This window comes from Toxotes jaculatrix, chromosome 8 (assembly GCF_017976425.1).
Source record: "Toxotes jaculatrix isolate fToxJac2 chromosome 8, fToxJac2.pri, whole genome shotgun sequence".
In the NCBI taxonomy this organism is placed as follows: Eukaryota; Metazoa; Chordata; class Actinopteri; family Toxotidae; genus Toxotes; species Toxotes jaculatrix.
In genome coordinates, this window is record NC_054401.1 from 22,226,058 (window position 1) to 22,252,430 (window position 26,373).

The 26,373-nt window shown below is 42.1% G+C and overlaps 1 protein-coding gene across 1 annotated transcript; it reads right to left on the bottom strand.

The window, feature by feature from the left end:
• Positions 1-896: 896 nt before the first annotated feature.
• Positions 897-26,307, bottom strand: klhl32 (kelch-like family member 32). Its single transcript, XM_041044863.1, has 10 exons — positions 26,216-26,307; positions 21,856-22,036; positions 17,308-17,415; positions 12,914-13,012; positions 9,904-10,119; positions 6,917-7,643; positions 6,743-6,801; positions 4,077-4,269; positions 2,628-2,722; positions 897-1,559 (listed from the first exon to the last, which is right to left on the bottom strand). Exons 1-10 carry the CDS (start codon positions 26,218-26,220, stop codon positions 1,398-1,400), a joined length of 1,845 nt encoding a protein of 614 aa, XP_040900797.1. The 5' UTR covers positions 26,221-26,307; the 3' UTR covers positions 897-1,397.
• Between the last annotated feature and the right edge of the window lie 66 nt (positions 26,308-26,373).

Genomic DNA, 26,373 nt, shown 5'->3' on the forward strand with positions numbered 1-26,373 from the left:
TCTCTCTGTCTCGCCTTTCCAAGTCGCAGCAATCTCTCGCACTCCGGCTTTAGTTTGCACCTAATCACATGAAGTCTCACTCCTGTCTCCCACAATCACCAAGTCCCATTTTCTGTCATTGCTAGTCATTTTCCGGCCTCATCAAACTGCAATGCATCCCTTCATCTGAGCAGCTTTCTGCTGTACTGCATTCCTCCTCTCCAGCAGTACCAGAGGTGGTTGGAGAATTCATGCAGGAGGATGGCAGCAGAGGTGATGCTTTAAATTAGCTTTCAATTATCTGCTGCTGCTAAATAATTCTCACAGAGGACTAGTCACCTCCCTTCTTTCCACTGTTGCAGCTACTGACAGTCTTCATAAAACACATCCCAGCAGTATGTATTCATGTAGCATCTTTATTCTGAAAACTTTCCACGTATTCGAGGGAAGTGCAGGAGGCGTGTTTTCTCTCTTTTGGTCGAAGCGTGTTTTTTGAAAATCAGCACGATGCAGAGTTATTAACATGTCATCTACACACTTTGGAGAATATTCAGATATTCTCCAAGTAATGACAATGGCCAGACATTCATTTGAACATAAACAGTCTTAGGTCCTGAGCATAAAATAAAAAAAAATCTCACACTCGCTTACACAGGTTATCATACACATATACAGTAGTATTTCACTGCTGTTGCAGAAAAAAATCAATTAATTTTTACCTTATTTGTACATTAAAAAAAAAAAATTATTACATGGTCATATATGCGCTGATGAGCTTCAGCCTCAGGCGCTCGACACTAGTTAACCCGATCTGTAATTTCAAAGTACAAGCAAGTCAATGAGAAAACAGGCTTTCTCCTCTATATCTTGCACATGTTTTCTGAGCCATCAAAGTGATTATAGTGGTTTGATGGAAATGATATATAGTTATTTGAGCTGGAAAAGCTCCTATAGCCCTGTAATGGGTTAAAAAAAAAGGACAGTTTCTTTGAACTCGTGGGCAATTAAGCAATTCACCACAAGCCCTGTCTTCTCAGGGAATAATAATCCCTCCGGAGTTCTGTTTTTCCTTAACGTGCTCATCGTGTCTTCACTGGACATCATGAATGGCGTCTGTCTTTGGGGAAATACAACAGTAATGCTGTATTACTGTAACAGCTGCTTGTGTCTGAGTTTCCTAGAAGCTTGTACAATAACATGGCTCTTGTAGATCAGGAAAGTCATGTTATTACATCTGGGTCTCAAAGAAATCCCTGCGCACTCATGTGACAGAGGTGGCAGGTTCCTGATGGTTACTACGATCAGGTGCAATTTTTGTCCGTCACATTAGTAAATACCGACTGTCCAGATCTGAGTCGAGGCTCCTCCATCCTCCTGATTATGTGTTCATGTTTTCTGACATTTTGTTCATCAGTGGTTTAAACAGCACCTATTCTGTGATGGGGAACTTGTAGAGTCTGTAGGTTAGGGCAGGTGAAGTAAGGAGCAGGGAGGAAACAAGCCGCTATACCATTGGAGGCGAATGGCAACGTTGGCCCGTAGAAAACCTCCTCCTTCCCCTCTGTGCTCAGATCCAGCACCTGTAAACAGGACATTTGTTTAGTAATATATCATTCTCCTCATAAATTACCATCAAGTACATAAGTTGTAAATATGACACATTGGTACATTTTTTCCTCTAGCACCACCATGAGACCATGTCTCAACAACTATTGGATGGATTGCCATGAAACCTGGTACACACATTCACACCATCCTCTGGAAAACCTGTAACCACTTTTAAAATCCCTGGTCCAATTCTTTGGTTTATGACCCCATACTGAAAGACAACTACATCCTTTGAATACATTTCTATGTTCTCATTGGCACCTGACTATTGTTTTTAGACAGACTTTAAAAAAAAACTACAAACTTATCCTTTAAATTAAGGCCATTCCATGTTCATTACAGCTCCTCTCAGTTCCTAAGAGGAGCTCAAGAAACAGAACTGGCCTTGTAGAAAACAGCCTAGTCTCCACATGCCCTCTAAGCCAACAATTCCTCCAACAATCATTCCTGCATTTACACTGTAAGGGAGGAGGAAGTAGTTGGTAAATGGACTGCGCTTATATAGCCACTTTATTTCTACCTTCGTGGAAAGCACTTCACAATTTGCCTCTCACTCTCCAATTCACACACTCACACAATGCAAGGTGCTGGCCTGACCTTCAGGAGCGACTTGAGGTTCAAGAACATCACATTAACATACAGCTGCAGGTTTACCTATGGAAGGCTATCTCCTTTAAAGTTTGATTTTGATATTATCTAGGCTGATATACTGACAGTCACCTATATGTAAACCCAGACACCTATTACAGACATTGTCAGTGCTTTTTATTTAAATTAGAGTAAAATGAGGCAGATGGAATAAAAAGCCTGATACTCTTTCCAGAAACTGTCTGGGCCCTGGCTCATTGTTTAACAATACAAGATGTATGGTTTCATTTAGTGTAGTGGATACTTTATTATTTGTGTACTGTTGATTCACTTTACTGTATGAGCAGCATAGAATAGCTGTATTTCTATCACTTAGTCATATCACATATCTGATCAATCTGAAGAATCACAAAAGTGATGGAGCTAAACCTAAAAGCAACAACAGCTCTCACCTGAATGCATGCCAGAGGCTCGTTGGTCCAAATGGAGTACCCTCCAACCACATAGATCCTGTCATCGTGGACCGCTATTCCAGATTCATTTTGACCTGAGGAGGACAGAGCCAACACAATGCTTCACCGTGCCAAGCAGAGGGCATTATGACAATATGACTTCCACATTCCCCAAGAGGCACAGAGCGAGATAAATGGAGAAAGATGGGGCAAGGGCGAAGTGTATGGAGAGTTAAGACTGAGCTCTTGTTCTGTTTCCAGTGACTTTGTCTCAAACTTTTATAGATATAATAAGAGGAAAGGATTCTACAACAAAGGGGGGGGGGTCATACAGGAGGAGACATGGAGGGGGAACAGTAAAGTCAGCTGAACTTTAAACCCTGTGAGTCTTTATTAAAGACTACAACAGTCCATTAAAACACAAGTTAATATGACCGCATCCTAATGTATAGGTAGTGGATTGTCTCCAGTGCCTGTTCTCTATCCCCAAAGTAGAGACTATGTGGTTTATTATGTGCATTATGTGTAATGTTTTTATGTAATGAGAGGAGGATAAAGCAGAAAGTTTCACACAGCCTATGTTTCCAAGTACCAAGTATTAAAAATCATTAAAAATGGGCTGATGAATTATCATTAAAGCCACTGAAAACTTGGTTTCAAATCTCCAGTCTTTCATTTAACTCTAACATTAAATACTCAGGGCTTAATAAGCTAAAATCAAAGTTTAAGTTTGAAAAAGAATCATCCTCAGGTATTATGTATTAAGACTTTAACACAAAAAAAAACCTTCAGCTAACCTGCTTCATCAGGATGTGACATCATTTTTTTCTCATGTGAAACAGCCAAAATAGTGTGTATTCACGTAGTATTGTTTATAAATTCGGAGAAAATTTATTTTCAGGGCCTTTAATAGAAAAGCTGACCACCTGAAGAATTTCAATCCAATATTAACTCTTTTAGCTCCATGTTGTTTTCCACCATCTCCTGAAGGAAATGTCAGGCTCTTAAACTGCTAAATACTTTGCAATCTTGTCACTGAGTAAACAGCATCAGATTGATCGCCATCAGATCAAACAACCAACAAAAAGGGCTTGAAAATCAAAATATCTAAAGCTCACTGGCTCCCTATATCTACTGTATAACATATCCAGTTTGTTTAATCTGTAAAATTTAAGTGTAAAAACAGCAAAATGTGCTTTTACGTGGGGTTATGTTGTCAAACAACCAACATGGGCAGATTTTGTTACATTAGGACAGAGCCAGGCTAGCTGTTTCCCCCTGTTCCCAGTGTTTACGCTAATCTAATGGTCTCCAGACTGTAGATTCGTTTTCAGTGTACAGACACGAGAATGGTATTAATCTTCTCATCTAAGTCTCAGCAAGGAAGCAGATAAGTGTGTATCAAACAATCATCTTTTGGGTATGCTGTGGTTCCTTCACTTTGCCCACCCGTGAGGAGGCTGAAGGAACAGCGAGTCCACTGGTCCAGGTCCATGTTGTAAGAGTCGATGTGGCGGACGAGGATGCGGTCGTTGTTGTAGTCCAGGTCGTTGCCACCTAGCACGTAGAGCTGCCTCCTCACTGCCGCCATGACGTGGTAAACTCGCCTCTGCAACATGGGACTGCGGGCCAACCACTGGTCCTGAAGAGGAGGTGGAGGTGTAGGTGGAGGTGGTGGAGAGTGGAAGAGGTGGTTAAAGCAGATGGAAGGCAAGAAAATGATGCGATGCAGATGAGAAGGAGGTGAGATGTAGTACGAAGAGGGAGGGAGACAGAAACAGAGAGGGTGGGAAGGGAAGGAGGATGAATAAGAAGATTAATATTTAAGCATATCCATGCATGGGTAATTGATGTATGCTCAGTGCTAGATAAATAACGTGACACTAGAGCTCTGGTTTGTACTAATGACTTCCCTCCCTATTTCTAATCATATGTTTCAGCCACTCCATTTTACACCGAGGATCCCTGCTCATTTCACTAAGTGTGTTGTAGCGTATTTTGTGTCAGTGTGTGTGTGTGTGAGAAGGAGAGAGAGAGAGAGAGAGTGCTTGATTGAGGCAGAGAATGAGAGTGTGTATGTGTGTCTGCTGGGAGCTGACGGGTGGCCATCTGTTGAGGGTAGAGTGGGTGGGGGGTTGCTGTTGCTCTGGCAGGTGAATGTAGATTCATGGTGAATACAAATGAGACTCTCTCCCTCTCTCTTTCCCTCGCTTCTTCGCTCCCTCGCTTTCCACGCCGACATGTACAAACACAGACCCATATGGATATGCACCTTACACTTATACACACTGCATACCACCATACTATATACAGCCTCGCCAAGATCCAGGCCTCTTTAACAGCTGGCTCATAACACAGGGTACACAAACAGAAACTGCAGCTTACTACATTCCACCATAGTGAGCTGTGTGTGTGTGTGTGTGTGTGTGTGTGTGTGTGTGTGTGTGTACTGCAACTACAGAAATGTTATTTCATAAAATTCCTTCTTATCCATGATGCACTGAAAGAGCACAGCCAAAGTATGTTTCTATATGATTGCTTACTTTGTATGTAGAATAAAAGGCTATAGAAAAAATACTGTGAGGATTTACATTAAAGGACCAGTATAACCAGTAAGCATGAATAATTAACTACAACTGGTTAGTTACTGGCTGGTTAGTTTCTAAAGTAAGCTACATCATTTCAAAAGAATTTATGTAGCCCTTTTTTATTTTTCCGGGGTGCCTTTAGTTTCAATTAATTTCCATATGGTGTGAAAATCAATTAGCAGACTCTTGACTCTTGCCTGTTGTGTAATCCATCACAGTAAATATAAGGTCTGCATCAATTTTCTGAAAAAAGCCAGTGTTGTTACACTGATGTAGTTTAAGTACAGTTTTTTTTCTTTTTTTCAAAAGCATGCACTGCATCATGTCACAACAGTAATGTTACTCTGACAAAAAATTAACAACTAAACAACAACAACAAAAAGCAGTTGTATTTATATAGACCAATATTGCAAATATGTCTCATAAGTTTTTACAGTCTGAAAGATGTTGGACACTTTTTCTCCTTACACTGGAAAATACTCCCCCATAAATGTCTTCTAATGGGAAAACATGGGAGAGAAATCGAGGAGCAGTAGCTCTTCCAGGACAGAAAGCTACAATTATTGTAGCTAATATGTAGTGGAGGTAGACAGAAAATGCATTTGCAGAATGGATATATGGACAAACAGCTACACTGGAAGTATTAAGAAGAATTTCATTATCTGTCCAATGTGTTTTGGCCTGTGGCCTTTATCAGTGTCATCGGTCCAACACTGAGGAGTTCTTCTTAATAGATAGGCAAATTGTGAAGTGCTTTCCATGAAGGTAGAAATAAGTGAGAATGAGTGTTACAAAAGTTTGGACCCTGTATGTACAGACCTGAACTGAACCCAGTGGCTGTCTGGAAGGTGAGAAGGTACATTTAAACCTTTATTACATGTTTGTGGGTTGTTGTTTTTTTTGGCCACTTGGGGAAAGTGGATTAGAAAGTGGATTTAAAAAAAATGTATAAGTCAAACTTGTTAGTAGACATTTTCGGAGTCAGCAAAAACAGAGCAACATTAGCATTCATTTGGAGTCCTCTCCCAGGTGGCCTTACGAATATAAACCTAGAGTTCATTACTCTCTGTTTTTGGTCTCCAGCCAGTCTTTATCTGCTAAATGCTTCATCAGATAGTTGCTAAATGTGTGCCATTTGGAGTCGGGCAGGTAGTATATGGTGTTTTTTTTTTTTTTAGCTGAAAACAGCTGCCTGCTGCTGGAACAGCGCTGATGGGAGCAGTGAGAGTGAACCAAAACAGGAAAGTCACAGGCTGTAAAACCAAAACTGTGTGTTAACAGATACTAAAAAGCTCCACAGAACTGAGGGGAACCGTAGAGTCTGATCATCCTCTGTGGGTCCATTACACCTCTCTTTCACACTCATAGTAATTTGATTCATTGTTAATGTAAAAATATTGGTAATGGCAGCTTTAAAAATATGAAACTCTACACAGCATGTGCTCAAATATGGTCAGCAGTAATGCAGTATAGCAGACTGTAAGTGTACTTAATTTGTTATGTAAACTGTCATCATTTCATAGTTACCTGTTCTGGATCGTACACCATTAGTCGATTCTGGTACTGAGCTGTGTTTGTCACACCACCTGTAACACAAAGCATGCATGAACAGTGTGTCTCTATATGTTCAGGTATCTGTAGAATAAAGGTAAGAATAATGATAATAATAATAATAAGCACGTATTCCCTATTATTGTGTACCTGAGATCCAGAGCAGGTTGTCAGCCACACAGCCGGCGTGGCAGGACAGTGAGCGGTCAAAGGGTTGGACAAACATCCATTTGTTCCTCCTGGGACAGTAGCGCTCCACAGAGGGCAGCACCTGCCTCAGCTCGTTCCTGCCTCCCACTGCATACAGGTACTGACCCAGAGCTCCCAGGACAAAGTGTTCTCTGCAGGCCTTCATGGGGGCCATCTCAGTCCACCGGTTGCCCCTGGGGTCGTACCTACAGGCAGTCCTTACTGCACACGTCCTTCCGGTGGCATGCTCCACCTCACCTCCCACAACAAATAGGAAGTTCCCCATTACAGCCACACAGTGGTGGCTGCGCCCAGTGGGCATGGGCGCCAGTTCGCTCCAGTTCGATCCACCCGCAACGCGTACATGCTCCTGTGCAGCTGGATTGAAGTACCGCAGCTCCCTGACTCTGCTCACCTCCCGCTTCCGCCCTCCAGCTATGTAGAGAGTGAGGGACTGGAAGCGAGGCCTGGTACGGGCTGACTGGCGGAGAGGCTGGGCAAAGGTGGCGTGATGATAGTCTAGGGCCTCATCCACCAGGGCAGCAGCAGTAGGGCTGGACTGGACCAGGGGGTGGCTATGAGCAAGGTGGTGCAGGGTGGGGACGTCCATCAGGCCATAGCGGACGTGTTGTAGAAGATCCTCAGTGTACTGGTAGCGACAGTCATGTTCCAACCAGAGAACGACCAGCTGGAGGCAGACAGAGAAACGAAGAACAGTTATGGACTATAAATGCATCACATAGTTTGGCTTTAACATAACTCCAGTTCAGAACGGCCTGTTAGACCCAGGTCTCTCATTCATGGCAGTAATAACTGTTTGCTTAGCAGCCTTTTCATTAATTAATTGAACCAATTCAATACTGCTGACTGCTAAATCAAGGACAGCGTCCAAAGAAAGTATTAATAACTCTGTGTTCTATCCCAATACTTTTTATACAATCCCTTCAAACGAGAGAAGGAAGAAGTTAGGATATGGCAAGAACAGAGAGAAGGAGGGAGAAATGAAGGGTACAAGAGAATAGGAAGGGCAATAAAGAGACAACTTGGAGTTAGTATGAAAAGAATAAACAATTAGAGGAAAGAGTGAGAGGGTGAAAGAACAGAAAACAAGCAAGAAAGGAAAGCAAAAGGAGAGTATCTCAGAAAAAAGTGGAGGACTGCTGCTAATCATAATTGTTTTTCTAGACACCTATAGGCTATTGCGGCAAAGCTGAGGTAAGTCAGAACTGCATCCACACTTGCCCACACACACACACACACACACACACTAGCATTTATTAATCAGTAGCATTCGATATACAGACTGTAAATATCCACAGGCACACTCCTTTGTTTAACGCAGGCAAACTGGGTTCCAGAGAAGGGATTTGATTGAACTTGAGAGCAGCGCAAGGTTATTTAGCTACAATGAGGTGAGAACGTGGGCGAGATGACTGGAGATCACTGATGCCATTATCAGGAAAACAAAGTGGTTTTTAACAGTCTTTGCAAGAGACTGAGAAAACGTAGAACTGCACAAATACTCAGTGTGGTGTACATTACCTGAGCTATCCAAACCAAACTGCCGTTCCTTTATTTCCCCTTCAATCCACTCTACATTTGTGAGTATGCAACAAACATGCAAGTCAGGATTGTCTTTTTGTGGTATCTGTGCCACTCTCCTGTTTCTGCCTCCCTTTCTCTATCACTCACCCCGCCTCTCTCCTCCTCATAGCTCTGAAGTGACAGTGTGTGTGTGTGTGTGTGTGTGCACCACGGCAGCTGACTGTGAAGGTCACGCTGCATCACACAACTTCCTCGGGGCACAGAATAAATCAACTCCTTCTCCCTCCTTCCCCTCCGTACTGAAAGAGAAAGTGGGAGAGTGTGTGTGTGTGTGAGTGAAAGGGAGAGAGTGAAGGAAAGAGATAGTGAGGGTGAGAGGTGGGTGGGGGGGGGGCTACAGAAAGGCAGAGCAAAGGATGGCAAGAAAGAAGAGAGAGGAAAAAAACAAAGGCAGAGAAAATGTGATTTCCAGAGCGTGAGAGACTCGAAGAAAACTCTGAGTGACAATGATTGACGGCCAAGCTATATCTGTCCGGTATTGGCGTGCAAAGCCCCCACCTCCAGCCCCCCCACCACCCCCTCACTCTTTCGAACGACGGCCCCTGCTTGCCGTTCGCTTCCGTCTGATGCCCAAATTAACCTTCTGGGCGAAGTGAAGGAGGCCCAAAGCAGCCTAATCAGAGGCTGATTATGGCGGCGGCGGCTGGCTAAAGGGTCAGGGTAATTGTGCCATCAGAGGCCTGATTGTTTTCAATCAGACGGGCGGCCGAGTGACAGCTGGGGGATTGGGGCCCTGATGGAGCCGCGGTGGGCCTAATCAGAGAAGAGAAGGGGAGAAAGACAGAGAGGGAGAGAGATCTGGGGAGGTGGGGTGGGGGGAGTGGGAGTAGGAGTAGGAGGAGGGGAGGCTGATTGGTGCAAATGAACAGTCAAAACGGCAAGGCCCCACCCTGCACTGCCGCTTCACTCCACACACCCCGCAGTTCATCATGCATGCACACACACATACACGCACACTCACACGCACGCTCACACGCACACTCACATGCACGCTCACTGACAGTCTACCACACACGTGCACACACAGTAAGAAACAACTGTAAATAAACAGTATATGATATGCAGATGGCAGTGCTTAGTTTGTTGTTTGTCAGTCTGTGTGTTAGCTATATATTGTGTCATACATTTCTGTTTGTGTGTGTGTGTGTGTGTGTGTGTGTGTATGTTATATACTGAATAGTGTTGCTGCAATTTTCAAGCAGAAATTTGGGAGTTTCTCAGTTTATTTTTCATCAAAATATCACTTTAACACTTCACATTAACACTGTAATACTGTATCTCCTCATGTCTGTACACACACACACACACACACACACACACACACGCATGCACACTTCCAGTACCTTCCATATCTCCTCCTCACTCAGGGAGGTGAGGCGGTCGCTCTTCAGCACCTCCCTGAGGAGGCGGTAGGGCAGCTGCAGGGCCTCATCCTGCCGGCTCTGGCTCAGCTCAGACAGATGCTCCACCAGGAAGCCCACCACGGCCTCCTCTAAGGCGGGGAGGTGGAAGAGGTCGGCCACGCGGTACAGCTCCAGGTAGTTCACGCTGCTCAGCTCCTGCAGGACGAATACACAAACATACAGATGAATGAACGTTGAGAGAGATCATCATGTCAGACCACATGATGTTAAAATACATCACGGTAACTGAAGAAGATAAGTTTGCCTTTGTAGGTGGTAGCCTGGCAAACACGCCTAACCTGAATCCACATTGAGAAAATCTGTGAACCTGTAACAGCTACCACTCTACATCCTCTTCTCTAAATGTTGAATGACCTACACCAGTTTCAATTAGTTGTACATTTATGTGACGACAATCACTTTATGGTTTGATTTCAAGTGTTTTTTTTTTTTTTTTCAATTTAAATTCTCTCAGTATTTAAACACGGCAAAAGATAATATCATCTAAATATTTCAAACTTGCTAAGAGGTCCCTTTAGGCAAACCCTAAACCTCAGACAATATTACACACTTAATGACTTAGTCTTTGATTTACCGTAGTGTGTGTACCGTAGTTAGTGTAATGTTAGTATGTAACATTTGCAAAATGGTGATTTTTTTTCAACTGTGAGTTGATTGTAAGGTCATAGTTAAATTACAACATAACAGATGCCAAATGTGGAGACTGACGGGAAAAAAATTAACTGAGGTCTGACTAGTGGAATAAGACTGCCATCTTCTGGCTGTTCTTCAGCACATACAGTACAAACACATCAGTGAGTACATCCCTTACTCTACTGTTCACCTTTAAAATAATGTAACACTTCAATGGATCAACCACTCGGCTTTTGAAGATGATATTTTGCACTGAAACTCACTATACTTTTTTTACTATTTTACAGAAAAAGTGTGTAGTGCATTTTATTTTGAAACCTCTCTGAATCGGGATTTAAAATAAAAGAGTTTAAAGGTCTTCAATAAATATTACAATGATGACTGTACAAATAACAACATCAACAATCACACATATGTATGAACAGTCAAAATGTTTCATAAGAATAATTTCAGATGAAGGATTTAACAGCACTGTAAAGAGCAAGTCTAGTATCAATAAGTTATTCAATATTCAATCAGCTGAATTCTGCACATCAGCATCCATCATATTAGTGGCGAGTGATGCTGACTCGCTGATATATCTAATATTCAATCAGCTGGCGCAGTGTGTGCATGGGGAAATCAATGTTATTGGTCGGGCTGTACCTTCTATTATCTACTCAAACTAAATAGCAAATACAGCAAACAGTCAGCTCATATGACTTGAGATGAGCCCACACACGTTATTCAGGTAAAGAGATAACCACACAGAAAACTAATGACTTACCCAGGAGTTTATTGTTTTGTTTACAATAAGATCTTCACTCGTCAACACAAACCAACAGAGATGAGGGTTTGCAGCCACCAGATGGCACATTAGAGCAATGTTTGGAGCACCATTGTGATGTAACTGTAAGGACTCCAATGGCAAAATACAGTGTAAAAAGATTACAGTCTGGTGGCGGGGATCTGATGATACCGTCGCTATGCATGAGATAACACAGTACATCCAATTAGCGCTGTAGAGGAGGAGGTGTATGCAATTAAGTGATTCTAAACCCACTGCAAAATGCATGAATTCCAGCCAAATATATAAAACTGTGTGTAAAATACCTCTGAGTGATTCTGCGACAGTCTCAATCTGATTTGTCTTTATCTATAGCAGCTTCTGGCTGTACACCCAGAGGACTGTAAGCTGACTTGGCCTCTGTTCCAACAGATGCATCTTGGTCTCTGCCGTCAAATAAATGAAATAGGCAGAGAGGTGGCCTAGTTCTTGAAGAGATCTGGACTCAGGCACCTTAGCTGACAGGTATCCGCCCTGCTGACATGTCCTTTAGCAACACACTGGCTCTGGCTCAAGGCCCGCTGTTCTCTAACTGACTCTGACCTGTAACCTCCATGTGGAGGAGGACCTGCTGAACCATTGATTACAGATTGTTGTAGATTACAGGTTTACAACTACAGCACAATTTTTTAGCACATAAATTAGTTAGTTTAGCATAAAGGCTGGAAACGGGGAATAACAGCACCTCTAAAACACACTGATGAACACATTATAGCTTTTTCATTTAAAAAATAATCCTCCAAGAAGTGAACGTGCAAGAAAAAAACAAAGCACATAATGTCTCCCTAAAGCCACACTTTGTGTACACATTAAACAAACAGGATATAAAGTGTTCATTAACGAACTTTAGAGGTGCTCGTAGGCAGAATTTGTTACCTTTGGATGAGCCAGGCTAGATGTTTCATAATGCATCCAGCCTTTGAGACTAAGCTAAGAGAAGCTAAACAAAAATAAATCCAGATGCTTTTGCCTGTGAACATCTTATCCAATTCTTTGTCATTATCTTGTGTTTACACAAGCATACGTTTGACTCAGGTGACATCAGGTGGTCAAGAAACACACAGGATGAACGATGTAATGTTGGTAAGTGACAGCCTAATGATGGTCACGCTTGTCTTTTACTAATGTTTTAGTCCATTACGAGTGAAAAGATGAAGAGGCCAAATTATGCAGCCAGTATCAGTATATTCACCACAATCTCTGTGTAAAATTACAGTACATCATTGCAATGACTGAGCGCTTCCATCACCTGAAAGTCCTGGCCCACGCTGCTCTGTGGTTTGCATAAGGGGGAATACTTAATGCTTTCTAGTGCAGCTGAGAATTGGATTTGGATACTAATTTAATAAGCACGTGAAATAAGTTATAAAAGCTCTCCCGTCTCAAGTTCAGTGGCTCTGTTTGTAAAGTGGCTGTTTCCTCTTATTATGTCCCCAGCTCATACACAAGGACAGGTGCACGTGTGCGTACCTGGATGAGGTAGTGGGAGCAGAGGCTCAGGAGCTCCAGCAGCTGAAGGTGGCTGCCTGCAGACAGGACGTCCTGGATCACTGCCGGCTCCAGCAGGATCTAGGCAGAGGAGATAAACAAGGTCACTAAGATTATTTTTTAAAATTTATTTATTTTTTCTGACTTTCACTTTCACTGCAGTTGAATTGCAGGTAGTTTTCAGACACACTGATTTTCAAAGCATTATGGTGTTAGTTTTTTTTTTTTTAAATAATTTAATTTATATTATTACTGCTAAATAATAACAAGCCTTTATTATGCCAGTACATTCAGCTACTGTAGGACATCTTTCCTTGGTTCTTTAGAAACCAGAACTATACCACATCAAGTCTACTTCATTTCATTTATCTAATTAAGCCCTCCACTCTCTGCTTTTTCTCAAACAACTGCTGAAAATCATTTATTTTCTAATGTTTTTCTCCAAAAAGTCTCACGTGCCATATGTTTTGTTCACTGTATGCAGTACCAGGCAATAGCTGGTTTGGCCCCAAGCAGGCACTGTTGTGTCACGGATCCAATGTATCAACACAGGCATAAGAATAAAGAAGTTCACGTTTGCTGTTCATGTTTTTTGATAATGAAGAGATTTGATGACAGTGACTCTGAGGGGGAGTAGTACATTTTTCTACCAAGTGATGAACCAGATAATTCAGACGCAAAATTATATAATGAACATGACAATGCTGACTCAGAGGACACGAGTTTGACAGTGAAAGCACTGCACCAAACTGTGCTGCAATGGCCATCACACAGTGTAAAGTGTAAATTGTGATTATGGAGCTGACTAATTTGTGTTTGGTAAGTCACTGAGTCATTGAGCAGCTATGGTAGCCTTGGGGTAAAACAGAACAATATGTGTAAACATAAAGTATACTGTGATGTATTAAGTATTAATAAAAGAACTCATTCATTCAAGGGTTGTGTGACCTCTGCTAAACTCTCTTAAGTTTAAAACCAGGCAGTGTACTATATATATATATATATGTGTGTGTGTGTGTGTGTGTGTGTGTGTGTGTATACACATATATATTCACATACACATATAATTTACATTTTTCTCACTTTAGTTGGGATTATGGTTCACCACTGAAAATTCTGTCTATATTCCTTGTTATTTAAAAAATAATAAAGAAAAAAATATATATTGTAATGGAGACAGGGAAAGTGAGTGTGAGACTGCACAGCATACCAAATCCTGCTCTATCAATGTGCTTGATTCACCATTCACCATCCTCTCAGCAAAGCAACATATTCACACAACTATTACAGCATTGATTCTGCCAAAATGTTTCCTGCTGAGCTGAATGAACAGCATCTGAAAATGATCTGCTGAAAGCTTCCCTCTGTTTCTTCTATATTAATCATCCATATGCAGCATAAAGCTCTGTAACACAGCCAAGTAATAGTGCTGCGCTCTCCGGAGGCGAGCCAGGTAATACGCATTGTATGGAGGGTAAGCTGTCTTTTTTTGTGTGAGCTTACTAACAGGACCACATGGAGTTAAATATTCCATTAATCACTGGAGTAATAACCCAATCAGACTAGACATGCCTCATGTAACCTCTCACACAGTGGACCCACCTACTCCAAATGAAATTTAGTTTGGTTTTAAAAGGCAGGAACAAACCTTTGATAATCCATTCAGCGGCCTGCCCTACATAACCACAGAGCTGTGACTGTACCACAGAGAAAAATTACTTTGCCTAAAATGCCTACTACTCATTATTTATGATTTTGGAAAACAGAAGCAGCAGCTTTGTGTTTTTCTCAGTACAACAGATTTGAATACAAATGTACTACTTTCCTCCGGTGCATGTCCACTGTGAAAAACATTTTAGCCAGCTTTCATGCAGGGCAGTGTACTGTATATCTAATTATACATCTATATCAACTTTGCTGCATCCTAAAGTGGTCAAATGATGATGATGATTTACATCATCATCATCATTTGACCACTTTAGGATTCATGTAAACAGATCATCTGAAATCATCAAGCAATTTGTTTAGAATGATAAAACATTTTCCATGGAGCTACAGCCACTTAGAACAATTCCAAGCAGCTTTGATGTATTTTTTTTTTTTCTTCCCCTTGCAATTAGCTGCATCTGCACATTCCCATTTATCACAGTGTTGTTTCCTGCCAGGCACTGGCAGATGTCCAGTTAACCACCAGCACAGACTATAAGCTTTCATAAGCTTTACATATTAAGATGGAGAGCAGCAGTCAGTGGTTCTTGGCCTCAGGATGCACTGGACTTGAGTGAGTAAGAAGAGAAATACTCCAGTCGCTGATCACCAATCAGGTCAAATTCTCTTAATTTAAGAGGAAAACCCCAGCCTGTGATCCTATTTTAAACATCAGACAAACATAAACTAAGGGAAACCTGATCAAAAACAACAAACGTTACACTTTCCTGTTCTTTTCTGACTCATTCAGCGTCCTGGCAGGAAGCAGCGGCAACAAAGGCAACCCAAAATAATAACTGTAATAACTGTGAACGCTCTTCATACCCTGCTCTCCTCTCCACTCCAGCTGTAGGCCTACTACAGCTAGAGCACTTCAACCTCACACAGAAGTCAGTTTTATAACACTGTGGTTGGTTCAGTGTGGGAGTACAGTGAGCTCTTGTGTAAACCGACATTTATTGCGCTTGCTACTTGTGAGCTTTTAGCTGGAGAAGAAGACAAAATGAAATGAGATGCTCGTATGGCAGAATACAGTCTACCACCCAGGATCTGACCCACGTGCTCAACTTCACTCTTTTAGTGCAGACAAACAGAAGGTCTGAGAAATTTCATGTCTGTGGATAATACAATCGAAACACTGCTGGATGTTCCAAGTATTTAATTGATTGAGATCTCCACTATGGCTTTGGCATGCAGTAAAAAAATTCAGTTACTCACTGACTTCCAGTCTGAGAACATCCCGTGGCAGTTTTCTTCACTCACCCTGCTGGCCTATGACATGTGGCTGAAGGATTTTTAGTAGGTCATTATTTACGGTGTGGGGATAAGCATATTGCCCTCATCTCATCTGCTATCATCTCCTCTGGGCAGACAGGAGCTGAGCCAACCAAAGCAGGGCAGCTTTCAAGCCTGCTGTTGACCTACTTACACTGCCTAACCGATTCACTCTTTGCTCATTTCCACTGTGGAAATAAAATTAGGAGTAATTACAAAGTTCCTGGCCTCTCAGTACACTGCATAATCCGCTAGGCTGCTTATTGGACCGAGCATTGCTGGCACTAAAAAGGTTAAGGAAGGTTACGAAGGTTACCTTTTGGACATAAAATACTGTGCTTTTTACTTCTGCTTTCTTCAATTTAATTCTGTTCCTTATTTATGTCCCAGAGTAATGTTCAGCAGTGTGACCACAGCAGACAGAGCAGTGACCAGTTCATAGTAAAATCTGACGGAGAACCTGCACACTCCTGGATAACACAGTATCCAAAGGCATCCTGCCGCTGAAGCTTATGCTGCTGAGATTAAAATGATAATCTGCAAAATCCATGTTTTGATTTATTTTGGTGACATATTTGGCAGTGGTGAAAAGTAACCACTACATCAAAGTACTTACTTTACTAGAGTATTTCCATGTTTTGCTACTGTAAACTTGTATTCTACTATATTTTAGGGGGAAGTGTTGCACTTTTTTACTGTACTAGCAACAGTTGTACTTACTAATTGCAAATAGTTTTTACATGCAAAACATTTGGTTTTTTTACAATATCAAAATGATCCATATGAAACATCCCAACAATATCTAAAATAGTTCAAAATACGCCCCCCCCCAACCAGCAACAATTTTTTAAATACTGGTTATACATTAATGCATCTGTAATAATTCAATTAATATTTAAGTCTCAAAGAAATATAACTGCCTGTTAGGTTAGCACTTTATTTGCTTTTCATTGTGAGCAAGCATAATGTTGGTGTTTCTGATGGTGTTAGTGGGTAATGGTATAGACAACTGTGCGCTCTGTTGTGTGCGAGTGTGATGTGGTTGAGGAGGCTTGTTTAGTGGGTTAGGCTGATAGACCGTATAAAAAAAGGTTAGGCTGGCTTGGCGCAACCTATTATGTTTATTGATATATGGCACAATTTTACTGATAATACATCTGTTCCATTACTTCTGCTTTCCCTGACAGAAGTAATTTTCAATGCATGAGCTTTAATTTTAAGAGTTTGTTTACTTTGCACTACTGCTACTTTTACGAAAGTAAAGGATCTTAGTCTTCCGACACTGCTCTTAAATGGTTTTTGCTCTGGTGTTTTTAAACATGAAGTTTCTGTGGGTGTGCAATGCTCTTTTTTTTTTTGTCTGTTCAGCAGTGCTGGCTGTTGCTCATGCTCACCTGTCCAGTGTAGGCGAAGTCTAAAGCATGCTTTAGTCCAACGCTGGTCACTCCTTGCAGAGTCACTTCGTCTGCCTCACTCTCCACCATGCATAAGCTGAACATGGCCTGATGACAGAGAGGCAAAACATGGAGATCAGCTGAGGGAACACCACATCACAGATATTTGATCTTATGTGGCATTTTCAGTCTTTGGTTGACAAAAAGAACAAAACAAAGAAATAACAGGGATCAAGCAAAGACACATTAATCATAGGTACTGATGGTAAAATCAATCCAACTTTGTTCTTTCACTCCTTAATTGTTGATTTTGCTGGTCTGGATATGTTATATCTGTAAGTTGTTACAGCATTAATGGACTGGTTTTGTATGTGAACAAGCTGAAAATACAGTATCACAGTTAATCAAAACTTGCCAGACACAACATCCTAGAACCCTTCTGTATTGATTTACCTGCCTTGGCCCTGGAGGTCAACAGAAATAAATAGCACAATCAGTACTTCAGTACTGTTATACAGCCTCTCTGACTTTCTCTCCTTCTGTCACGCACACACACACACACACACGCGTGTGCACATCACACATCCATGCAAAATCAAAGCACCGGACGCAGCGTCTGCAGTCTGGCCCTGCTGTGCGTGAGTCCAGCTTGCTGCTCACTAATCAAAGCTATTGACTGGTGTCACACCATGAGGGGATGACAGAGCCATTGATCAGGGCCAACCAACAAAGTGCAGCAGTGTGAAGGGGAAGAGTGAGAGGAGGGTGAAATGGGTCAGATGTGTCCTCGATGAAGAACTCCTCTACTTCATGTCTTCTTAGTTATTGAGGGGACAGTAAGGTTCTGGATTGCAATGGGACACATAGACACCATTAATTGCTTTTGAAGACTAATTGTAGCTGGTGCAGACAATTAGTTTCCCCACAGTTTCCTTGCCTCAGGATAGTGATCTAGCTAACTTGCAATTTCATATATCTTTTTAATCACAGTAGCAGTTTGCAGCACAGTCGCTCTGCACAGTCGGTCTCTATGGAGAGACTGGTGTATAACTGCATTATAAGCTTCAAAGGCCCTCAGGCGGGCCAGTTAGCATTGCGTCTCTTTCTGTCACGAAAATGACATTCAATCCTCCCAAACCTCATCCGATTCTCACTGATTCATAGGACACATGAACTTTAACCAGGCACCGACCCCCCCCCATGTGATGTGTGAGACAGGGTTGACTTGAGGCCACGCTGAGTTTTAACCAAGGCCTGCACATCTCTCCTCAAAGCTCAGCCTTGTTGATTCACCACTGCGCTAATTAAAAATCCACTGGTCCACTGAGCACAGGAGTTCCTGTGGCTAAACCTGGGGTGTGATGGTGGCTGAGCTGTGGTCAATGTGTGCAAGAGTCTAAAACACAGACAGTTGGATAGAGACATGGGCAGAAAGCAAAAAAGCAGAGTGTATGTGATAGAGAAACTGCCCACACTTTGCATGTTTGCTTCTGTGTTTGCGTGTGTTGTTTGCGTGTGAGTGGGGAGGTTCAGAGAGGGCGCTTTGAGAGTGTCCACAGAGCTGTTCGCCTCCAGCTTGAATGCTCCTGACCTTGGTGGAGGAGCTGAGGGTGCGCTGGTGGTGACGGATGGTCCCTCTGACTTGGGATATAGATCACAGAGACACATTGAGCCACTCACTGCAGTCCTTTCACATGATGCTGCAGTGGGAGTGCAGTGCTGCAGCTAGCCAGAACGGACGGCAAAATTTATGTGTCTGCTTGGGGTGATCATACCAGAGAGGACTCGTGACTCCCTCACACACCCAGTGAAATATTACAGTACTCAGTGAGGTTGTTTTTATGTCTGAGTGAAACATTGGCATTTCTCTAAGGGTCAGCAGATATATTTATAAGCAGGTCTTTCACAGAAACAGTGGCATCATACATGGAAAACTCATACAATACCCAACACTCGACTGCTAGGGTTTTTGAACATGAGCACAGATTCCAGTAGTTTTGAACTGAAGCTGCCAACCATTGGAATTCTGAAATAATAGTCTTCTTCAAATTTGACCCTTATCATGTGATTAAATAAGCAAAGTTTACAAGGATTCACGGTGTTTAACACATTTTTACTTTAGAAAAACCTGTGAAACCACACTAAGACCATGGAATACAAAGCTATAACTAGTACTACTGATATTCTGGTATGTTTATGTATGTGTGCTTGGTTCAAAATGTTGCATTAATTAGTTAAACTTCCCTGCTCTTCAAACATGGCGTAGCTAATTCAGGTTGATCCTGTCAGTTCTAATCCAGCTAACTTCCTCAGAAGCCTAGTCCTCATGAATTCCATGTTTGTTTTCTATACCTGAAAATTAGTTCATGTTTGGGGTTCCAGATGATTATTAAGACGGATTTGAAGAACTACCCATGATTCTGTCAACAATGAAATCAAGCTAAGTTATCCACATCCACAGTATAACAACCAGCGCATTCTTGACTGATTCTGTATTACAGTACATAGATGTATAATATAAAACCCATAGATCTGTTTAATCCAACATCAGTGTTGCTGTTGTTCTAGGGCCCTCTTGTTTCTTAAATACTGCAAAAGAAACCTAAGTAGTAATTGTTATCTAGGTTTTTGTAGCTGCAAATATCTGGAAGGAAAATCCACAAAATTTCAATTTGGGATGGAGCAGTGACTGTGGTACTGAATGCCTTTTCATGCACTGCAAGAGGTGAGTGCAGTTCAGCCCTCTGTACATCAAATCCTCACACACCAATATCCCCACAGGGATCAGTTTACAGTAGATCAACTTACAAAATCAAGCTGTAGTAGACGGCACAGAGGAGTGAAATTATGTGGCCTAAACCAAACATTGTACAGTCCATCTTAAAATAGCACTGTCTTCATAAAGCAGTAAAAGCAACAACAGAGTTCTGTGTAGTACGGGTTGTACGTACAGTGTGAAATGTTTCCTTGAGACAATAACAGCTTTTGATATTTGAGTTCTGTCCTGACTGCAGGGCCAGAAGACAACATTTCTCTGTATGACAAAGAAAACAAAGAGAGACTTGGTGTGTGTGTGTGTGTGTGTGTGTGTGTGTGTGTGTGTGTGTGTGTGTGTGTGTGTGTGTGTGTTGGCGCGAGCTCTCGCTAAGGGTGCTGTGTGATGTTGGTGTGACTGATTCGGCCATATCTCCCTGAGCTGTCCAGACATCTTAGTAATGTGACGGCAGTGGAAGAGGCAGGTGACACATTCAGGACAAGTCCCGGGTAAACAGCCCACGCTTGGTCAGGTATTTCATTACAATCACGCATGTCCACTGGGCTAGGTAATGTGTTGTAATCACTACTACGTGTGTGCGTACGGGTGTTTGTCTGACTGTGAACGAAGGAGGCACAGAGTGAGAGAGAAAACACAGCCGCTGTTCATGACACAAGGCACCTTCATCTCCTCAGTAAATGAACTAAATGAAACACAGCAGTGGAGTCAGATGACAAACTGAAGCTAATGTTGTTAAGACCCTACAAGGGAACAGGGAAGTAGAGTGAGTTTCCTTGCTTACTGTAACAGACTGATCTAATAATTTGAGCGCTGGAACAACAGTGTTACTTGGCTCAGCTGGGACTTGAAAGAGCGGCATTTAGAAAGAGAGCCGCAGAACAAAAGCAGAACAAAAGTGAAGAGGACGAACAAAAGGAGGAGAGGAGTGTGACTCGCCCACCCTCAACTCTCTGCAGAGAGAAGTAAAAATAACCTAGACACATACACAAACATTCAGACAGGAGGAATAATCCATGGGCAACTTGGACATATTTAATCTGCCTCTCATTTTCAAGAGGGATTAATTTCTACTTCCTAATCTGCTCAGTGTCCCCAAATCAAATCTCATCGGTGCACTTTTCCCCTGTGCGGCCCATCTCGGCAAATCTCCTGTCTGGCTGTCTGACATCATGAGTCTACCTAAAGCTAGATCTTTGGCTTGACTAGAATCAGACGGGTCTCGTCAAACACTGGGTCTCGATCCAGGTGGCGTTGAGAGGGATGAGCTTTTGTAGCACTTTTAATTTAGACAGAAGATGTCAGTTTTTCATATTTTGTACCATCTGTGTATGGACATGGCCTTTTTCATTACAAAAAACTTAAACCTGAAACAGCATTTAAATCATTGTGGGACCATATAAGCCTCCATTAATAATCCATGCTAATGAGGTTCTTTCAGCTGGATCACCGGCAGTGAGACAGGTTTTGTGGCACTTTTAACAATCTACCAGCCCTGAAGATGGTTACATAACATATTATTGTCACCTCTATCACATCAGCAGTGGGCCACACTGCCTGACTGATACCTGCTTTTTATAGAATGGCAAATATCAGCTTGATAAGAGTGCAGTCCTTTGTATCAGTCTAACCATTGTACGTACAAAATATAAAGGAGGCGTTTATGTTTGTGCATTTAATTATAAACCTACATAAGCTTCCTGTTCAGCTACAAATGCTCATTTGCAAAACAGAGATACATTTTCCAGGTATACATATTATAGTGGAGGACTCACCCTAAAATAATCGCTGCATGCTGCCAGGACGGCTTTGTGGGCGTGGAACTTCTGCTCACCGGCCACCAGGGTGACGTCACACAGCAGACCGTCCTTCCTCTGCTGGTTGAGGGCGGAGAGGACCGAGTCCTGGTGGGACTTTGACTGGCAGAGCCTCTGTCCTGTCAGCATCTCCCTACTGCTGCAGACATGAATACACACACGGATGATATGTAGTTGAAGTGCAGTTGGATTTGTGGATAAGATAAAGCTCTAGTATAATGTTATTTACACACTGATAACAACAGTACATCTACTATTTGTATTACTACTACCAAAATTTCTCTAACTACTATTATTATTGCAGTAACACTCCTGCTACAACTATGACTACTACTGTAGTTTAACCCTTTAACACACACATCCCCTCTGGGGACAGGACATTTCCTAATTACACTCCTGACGTGAGTTTGGACATGACGTTTTCAAGGAAGTTTTACATTTTCGGACAGCTAGACTGTTGTGACAGCACAGTGGGAGGACACTATATTTTTAGCCACGCTAGCAGCATAGCTCTAATGATGGCAGTGTTGGCTGGTCAGTCCATCACTTTGGTCCAGACCAAAATATCTCAGCAAGAACTGGATGAATTGCCATGGTGTTCATAGCATCACAGGCAGGTCAAAGTTGGCTTATCAGACTTTATGCAGATATTCATGGTTCCCAGAGGATCGATTCTTATGGCTTTGGTCCTCACTTAACTTTTCCTTTAGCACCACCATAGGGTTTTGGATGAAATGTCTTGATAACTAATGGATGGACTATCAGACTTTGATGTACCCCCTAGGATGAATTGTTATAGCTTTGGTTTTGGTGATCCTTTAACTTTCATTGTTGTGCCATCATCAGGTTAAAGTTTTTTATTTATAACCAAATACGTGTAAAACTAATGACATCTCCATCAGCGTCAGCTGTAGGCCTACAGTGTGTTTAGTACTTTTATGATTGTGACATTATGACATGATAAATGTTGCATCTGCTAAATATCGGCATGCTAGCTTACATCACACATGGGGAGAACAGTGGGTGGTAAAATGTTAATACGAGTCATTTTCTATTTCTATGTACGAGATGTAGAACTAAAAAAACGTCAATTATTTATTTGTCTTTCTTTTCCACATTTGAAATTGTATCAAGAATTAAATTCAATACAATGTAGACCAGTGACACTTCACTAATCACACAAAAGGCTTTGCTATGAAAGACATTTTTTTTCCTTGAATGACAATTCCGTTATGCCCCCGCACTTACAAAACAACACTTTCGGCCCATCAGCGTGCGTCTCGCAGTTGTCTTTTTGGTGAATGAGATAAATAAACTGACTACACAACATATCTGGGAGAGCGCTGACAAATGGAATGACTGACTGACTGTTTGCTGTGTGCCCATGTTGGAGCAAATATTCCGTTTTCCAACCCATCCTCAGTCCCTATCTGCGGGTACCCATCCATCAGCAGCACACCAGCCCGTCCATCCAAATCCATCTTTGTCCACTTACAGTCCCGGCCGTCATTCTAAATGCTGCTGTCTGCCAGGAGGCTTGCTCTGTCACCTTCATGGTGATGGGGTGTAAGACAGAGGAAATAATGGGTGTGTGTTGGTGTGTGTGTGTGCGCGCTGTGGGACAGCAGTAGGATGAATGATGAGTCAGGCTGGTTGTTTGATAGTTGGACTCTGCTGGAGGGAGAGCCAAGGGAGAAAAGGACAAAACTGCCTGCTGAATGAGACAGAAGGGAAAAGGACGGTGAAGGCGCTGAGGAGGGATGGAAGCCCTTGATGTAGTATTTCACTTTCATAAACCTGGTTGATTCACAAGAAGCAGATTTTTCTCGCAAGATCAGTCAAAATTGAAGCAAGAGAAGTCGACACATTCTGATTTTATGTGACTAGCATGGGTCAAACTCCAAATATAATGAAGCCTACATTTCCCATAATGCAGCGGATACTGTCTTTTTGCCCATGTCTTGTAGATGTGTAAAATTGTTCAAACTTGGCTTTAAAACTGCAATGTCAGTAAAAGATCTTTTCATAGTGTATATCATTGTCTGCTACACTGTCACTTTTAATATTACCACGGTGAGGGTGAGACGCCGAAAAGATAAAAGGTGGATTCTATTCAATTTTATATTATTCTGGCAATTTTCTATATTATTTTTACTGTCAACAAATCCCAAGAGCATACCAAAAGCAACCATCAATTGATTTAATCCAACTAACAAGTATTGATTGTGTAGCCAATGCCTGATGTCTGATGTCCAAAAACAATCAAAAACACATAGATGAGCCACACAGCACTGGGTGGCATGTTCCTTCATTGTGATGAACGTGGGTACTGTAGTTTATTTTGAGTCAGCCACATACACCATCCTACTGCTGTAAATACTCACCGACACACCAAATCCACGGCTGAAAATAGCCCTCAACAAATACACACTTTGCTTCTATCTGAGTAAAGTTTGCTTTACCTTTTTTTATCTAAGAATTGACAAAATATATGTGTAACCAGTTTTTAAATATTTCTGTCAGTAGGAAATATGTTCAGTTGGAATGAATGGGTTTGAGAATGAGAGCTGCACTCAAACTGTACTGACAGTTTTTGAGAAACAGACTAACACACTGTTGTTGACAACAAAAATATAGAATACACAACCTTCTCCTTTAAGTGGGTTCACCCTGGTCTAACCTCCACTGCATCCAAACAATAAGAAGAAGGCAACAAGGTCTGTTTTTAGAGAAAGCTAACAGAGTCTGCACACTGGGAACACCGTTATTGAACGCTATATTGATCTGCATAGCTCTTCCTCAGTTTAAAATAACGAATCCTGCTCTCAGTCCAATAGGAAAGTGGCTCCCTGTCTATATTTGCTGAAATAGTCAGCAGATTGTTAGTGCATATACAGTAAATACTATGTAAAGATTCCTTCCTGTTTGTGCCATGACCCTTGAGCATCCATGCTGCTGACTTTGACAGTTCAGAGCTATTCTTTCGAGGCCTTTTCATGTAAAGCACAGGCGCCGTGACAACCACAGGCAGCTAGACTTCACAGAAGAGAATAACAAGCTCAGCACTTCTCAAAACAAGCTGGGAGTCCAAATTACACCAAGTCCTTCTGGTGTAGCTACAACCTTGACATAATGTACTACACACCTGAATCTGATATCCCACTGTCTCCTGCGAGAAAATACCCAGCAGCACTAGAGGGAAACAGAGGTCAGCACAGATGCACTCTGAAATCCAAGTTGCTCTGGGAACTCTGATTGAAACACTGCTCAGTCACTTTACAATAAGTCATCTTAGGTCCTCTCATATGGCTGTTTTATCGAAGGAAGCCTGTATATGTATGTGGTTCACCTTAAGTGTAGGCAGGGGTGAGTGTGCTGCTGGCTGCTCTTGAGTGTAGTCCCCCAGCAAGATGTTATTGATCTGTTCATGAGTGACCTTCAGATGCATGGCCACAGGCAACTGCTGCTGATTGATGAAGGAGAGAAGGAGCTTGTCCTGTAGTTGTGAGTCCAGCCCTGGTGCAGGCCAACACATGCCGTGCACATTTCACAGCTGTGTCTAAATAAGCTTTTGATGACGTAGTTCTAATGTACAGAAAACATATTTGCTAACTAATGGACTATAAGAGTGCTCTCTCTCTCTCTCTCTCTCTCTCTCTCTCTCTCTCTATCTATCTATCTATATTTATATCTATATCTATCTATATCTATATATATATATATATATATATATATATATATATATATATATATATATACACACACACACACACACACACACACACACACACACACACATAAAAGCTGAGATCCCATAATTTTTGCCTTAGGAAAGATTAAACATATACAGAAAGTGGATATATTTAGGATCTGATAATCACAACAACAAGTGGGCCATTGTTCCCTGCAAAACACTGTAATCTCCTGACTGAAAACAACCACAGTGGTAAGTGTTGTCTTTTACGCACAAGAGACAATTAGGATTTACGCACGAACAGCGCGCAGGGGACTAAACTGCGGAGAAGGAGGAAGGTTTGGGTTGCCAGATAAGCAGACACCATTAGTGCATTAACTATCACGTTCCAAAAGCTCCCAGCTGTCAAAAGGTCTCCTAGCAACAGGCCAGCGCCTCGGTCCACAAACTATGGGGACGGAGAACAGAACAACCTCCCCCGTACGAGCACAATAATCCTGTTGCATCCATCGCGGAGCGCACTCACACAATCCACACCAAATTCTATTTAGAGCACCTTTCGGCTTTGCAGGAATTTACTGTATTCGGCTCCCTCTTATCTTAATGTGCCACAAGCTTACGCACCTCATATGAACGTGTTATGAGTCAGTCCCGTCCCCTTTGGCGGCGCCTCCGTTACAAATGTCATTTGATGTCCGAGGCTGGTCTCTTCTGCATCCGCGGCGAGAGGCAGGAAGAGCGCAGCAGCGAGCAGATGCGCTCAGTTATCACGGACACTTTAC